The 4847-nt window shown below is 38.1% G+C and overlaps 1 protein-coding gene across 1 annotated transcript; it reads left to right on the forward strand.

Moving 5' to 3' along the window:
- Nucleotides 1-1347: 1347 nt before the first annotated feature.
- Nucleotides 1348-4552, forward strand: LOC149214969 (glyceraldehyde-3-phosphate dehydrogenase GAPCP1, chloroplastic-like). The gene is made up of 12 exons (XM_089391022.1): nt 1348-1623; nt 1764-1831; nt 1979-2017; nt 2109-2138; nt 2360-2528; nt 2625-2735; nt 2773-2880; nt 2919-2983; nt 3146-3243; nt 3965-4107; nt 4306-4389; nt 4474-4552. The coding sequence occupies exons 1-12, from the start codon at nt 1616-1618 to the stop codon at nt 4535-4537; spliced, it is 987 nt and encodes a 328-aa protein (XP_089247148.1). The 5' UTR covers nt 1348-1615; the 3' UTR covers nt 4538-4552.
- Nucleotides 4553-4847: the final 295 nt, after the last annotated feature.

A 4847-nucleotide genomic window follows, 5' to 3' on the forward strand; every position in this document is an offset into this window, starting at 1 on the left:
ACCATTCCATGTGCTCTCCATAGCCGGGCTATTACTTCCTTTCATTTCAGTGTTTTGAATATATTGGTGGGATTTATCAGCCCCGCACAGAGCCCTGTTGAACAAAGATTTCCAGGTACTCTAGTTAGTCAGAGACGAAAATTTCTGTAAATGAATTAAAACCTGGTCATTTTCTTCAAATTGAAGCCATTGTTGTCCCTAGGGCTTAAAATTGACTGTTGACAATGTTATAATATAGTCTAAATTTTTTGAGATTCCGTAATAGATTTTGGTGGATCTAATTACCATATCTTGTTTTTGGAAATAAAATAGAACACGATGAGAAATGTTCTCTGGAAACTAACTAGGTTCCCCAACCCATGCTACAGAGTTCTGGAGCACCGATAAATATCGCCTGCTGAGCAACCCAATTGCCAAACCTCTGCAAGTCGTCTTCGTCCACCAAGGTAACTGCAATTGCCGGAGCTGAAGAGATCATCGAAGCAGCAATGGGTTTGGTATCAGAATGAGCCAAAAAAACGGCTCAGCCACTGCTAAACACTGCATGCAATTCACAGATTATTCCATCTTTCTGATTTCCAAAAGCAGTGCAGATATAGGAGTGGAGCAATCTACAAGGAGTGTACATATTAATCAACTTGGGTTGCAATCTACAAGGAACCTGAACAATGTCAATATCAGTCTTACCTCATGTCAATAGGATGTTTAATCTTAAACGGTTGCCATTAGAGAGTCCTGGATCTCTCTGCTCTTCTCTGAAGGCATGGAATTTGTTGTCTAACAGCGCAAAGAAAGCAAGCCGTTCACAACATCACCTACCTACTCCCAAGTCATTAACTGCACGAAGCCATTCAAATAAGCCATTAACTCAAGTGGTTCACCCACTGCACACAGAAAGTGGTTCACCCGCTGCGCACAGAAGCCATTCATTCACTGCATGAATTGTGCCATTGGGATTTTCCGTCGGGACTTGGATGAACCCAGAACAGGAAGAAGAGGAAGATATGGGGGAATTGGTTGAGTCACCACAGATTGATATGTCTCTGGTTTTTCTGTACCGTCAGGATCAACACACAGGCTGAAACATCCCAGGTATTCCTATACGGCATATACTGGATGGTTCTTTGATTTCTTATCTTTACTTACAACGTATTCCAGCTTCGTCGCTCGATCATGGCGATCTTAGGGTGCAGGTAACGCGACACTTGGTATCCATGCGGTAGCATGAAGTCCAGCGGTCCAGCTGTGGCGACTTTTATATATTTATATATTCTAATTGTCATATTATTTTATTTAATAATTTTTTATATAACTTTTAATTATTCGTTTTTTCTTTTTATTACTAGCCTGTTTATTACCACGTCCGTATTTGCCCAGTCTTGATCCGACCATCTCTCGTTAGACTCTCGGTTTCTTGCCATGGGTGTGTAAAACACACCCTCATTGATTCTTTTGAGCAGATCTGCTGAATCCATCTCGGGAGGTTGATTGCCATGGGCTGAGTTGTAAGCATACATTGAGTTGTTGCTGAAACAGTAAAGATTGCGTGTTTGTATCCTTACGTTTAAGTTGGAACTATGTTATTGGTATTACGGAATCTCGGGTGCGGCGCTTAATGCTGCAGTGGGTTCTGAAGATCCAGTGATAGTTTTACGGTGTTAAATTTGCTCTTTAATGTTAAGACTGGCATCTTCACCTTAAAGGGAGCAATATTCTCACAACGCTTTACGGGTAGGTAATGTGTTTTCGTGTTCTCTTAACAGATGTCAGAGTGCTAGGACTTTGCAGCCAGTTAGAGCTACTGCAACAGAGGCCCCTCCTAGAGTTCAAAGTAAGTACTAGCAAGCCCATTCTCTGTGTTGTCTTCTTTAGAACTAGAACAGGAAATAAATCAGATTGACAGATTTTGTCGTGGGCAATGTCTTGCATTTGGATTCAGTAATTACTAAAAAAAATTAATCATTCATTATTTTTGCAGGATCCTCGGGAAAGGAGAGGACCAAGATAGGAATAAATGGTGAGTACCTTTACTTATTGTTTCCTATGTATAAATATTCTAATCAGATTGTGATATGTAACCCACACTGAGAATATTGTTCTGTGTACAGGATTTGGTCGTATTGGGAGGCTGCTTTTGCATGACGATGTTTTTGTTTAAGTGACTTTATTTCTCTGGATTCTAAGGTGTGCTTGACTCTAGCAATTTGTTACTTAGCATGCAAGCAATTGCTGTAGGATAATTTCTCTACGTTGAGCAAGTTCCTTGGGTTAATTTCAGTGCATACTTTGAACTTTAACTTGATGGAATTTGTTCTTGTGCCTTATACCGTTCTGAATTTTTTTTTAAAGCATTACTGTAGCATTCCTATTGACCGAAATTTGACTAAACTTCTGTTTTGCGGTTGTGGCTGGCAGGCTTACATGTTTAAGTATGATTCAACTCATGGGGTATACAAAGGGAGCTTGAATATTGTTGATGATACGACTCTTGAAATTGATGGTCACAGTATTACTGTCAATTCTAAAAGGTATGCCCCTTAACATTAACCAATGTGTAAATAAACACTGATAATTATGATTTAGAGAATAATGATGCTATGATCTCTTGGAAACCACTGCTACAGGGATCCTTCAGAGATTCCCTGGGGTAACTATGGAGCTGAGTATGTTGTAGAATCATCTGGAGCTTTTACAACAACTGAGAAGGCTTCTGCACATCTTAAGGTATATTTTTTGTGGTAATTTTTGTATTTTTTCTGTTTGCATCTATAGTTTTCCATCGACAAATGTACTTAAGATTGTTGCATCTATATTTTTCCATCGACAAATGTACTTCCTTCAAACATTGTCATTGAGTCATAACTATGTGTCAAAATTAGCTCACCGTAAAAACTGAAACGAATACTCATGGACTGGCTACAGGTGGTGAATGAAGAATTTGGTATTGTTGAGGCCCTCATGACCACTGTTCATGCAACAACAGGTAGGCATGGGCCTCTTTGTTTTAAGTCCTGAATTTGAAATGATAATAAAGTTGTTATGAATTTCTTATGTTATTATCTGATGTGTATTCAGTTCTTGTACCTGTAATTTGTTTTTTGTTAAATGTATATATCTGACAAAGAAATGAAATTTCTATAAATAGCTACACAGAAGACAATAGATGGTCCATCTATGAAGGATTGGCGTGGAGGTCGTGGTGCTGGACAAAATATCATTCCAAGCCCAACTGGTGCTGCAAAGGTATGCATATCTGACTGAAAGGGCCTCTATATATAGATTGATGGAAAATTTCATGGATATGTTTCAAGTTGCCTGAGTATTTCCTTATTGTAACGTTGATATGCTTTTGTGTAAAGTTACACATTTCATCCCCTTTTTCATAATTGTAGTTGTTATAATTGATCTTTTCTAATACATTCTACTTTTTTCATAATTGCAGTTGTTATACTTGATCTTTTCTAACACATTCTACCAACAGAATTGTTCATACTGCAAAACAGGACAAATATTCTCTTTCGGACATTTGGGCAAATAATCCCAATGTCAGAAAAGCAATTCATGCGCAATCGGTATCCACTTTAACCTTGTCCTAGCTAGTTAATTTTCTTCTCGTCTTTTTATCATGGCCAATTCAAATCATTAGTAAAAGAGTTTCAGACTTAATCTTAGAAGGTCATAACACTGTCCAGGGTTATTATAAGATGTAGTTACATCAGATCCTCCTCTGTCAGAATCAAAGAGTCATATAAGATCCTTTAGCCAGGATCTTTCTTCAAACTCAAAAGCTAGCACTTGGGAAGAGTTGTTTTCTAATTCCCCTGTTTCGACTCTCTCTCTCATTTAGTTTTATTGCCTTTATATCTGTTGAACTAAGTGGAATTTGTTGTTTGTAAGGCTTGCAATGAATAATGATGGAGATTATAGGATATCTATGGTGACTTTTCGACATTATATTTTACAGGCAGTTGGGAAGGTCCTTCCAGAGTTGAATGGAAAGCTAACTAGAATGGCTTTCCGTGTACCAACACCCAATGTCTCAGTTGTGGATATGACATGTCGCCTTGAGAAACCAGAATCTTACAATGATATAAAAGCAGCAATGAAGTATTGTCCTTTTACCTTGCCACGATAAAACATTATATTGTTCCAAAATAGTTTCTGCTTTGAATGCTCTTAGTGTCATCTTTAATTAAGCTTTGATTATGGCTTATGGTTTCTGCTCTAATAACTCTTAGTGTCATATTTTTACTCTTAATCATCTTGGAGCCTTAACTATGCTTAATGTGTTGTATACATGGTCAGGGCCGCATCTGAAGGGTCGCTAAAAGGCATCCTTGGATACACTGATGAAGATGTCGTTTCGAATGATTTTGTAGGCGGTGCAAGGTAAGAACTTGCATGAAATAGCTTAGTGGAATTTTGGTTTTGTATTTTAGATAAACGGCTGAATTTTCAAGTTTTCCTTTACAGGTCGAGTATCTTTGATGCTAAGGCTGGTATAGCCTTGAGTTCTACATTTGCGAAACACGTGTAATCTGTTAGTAGATGCCAAGGCATTTGGCATTTTCAGTGTGAGATTTGTTTTGTTAATGATATGGACTAATAAGCTTGACATTGCTTCTGCAGCAACCGAGTGGTGGACTTGATCTCACACATGGCTTTAGTTTGCCTACTTGGGTTCTGGCTGACATTCTGTCTAGCCTCATTTGGTCGATGTGTGTTATGTTATAATCTGTTCGTTTTGATTCCTGTGGCTGAAACCATAAGGCATATGTAAACAAACCATTTGCTTGAATGACTTAGTAGTTGAACCAACATTACCTTTTCGAAAGTGTTTTGAACTC

Source organism: Pinus tabuliformis, chromosome 1_1, assembly GCF_031772625.1.
Source record: "Pinus tabuliformis cultivar Carrire ecotype Pingquan chromosome 1_1, CPIR1, whole genome shotgun sequence".
Classification (NCBI taxonomy): domain Eukaryota; kingdom Viridiplantae; phylum Streptophyta; class Pinopsida; order Pinales; family Pinaceae; genus Pinus; species Pinus tabuliformis.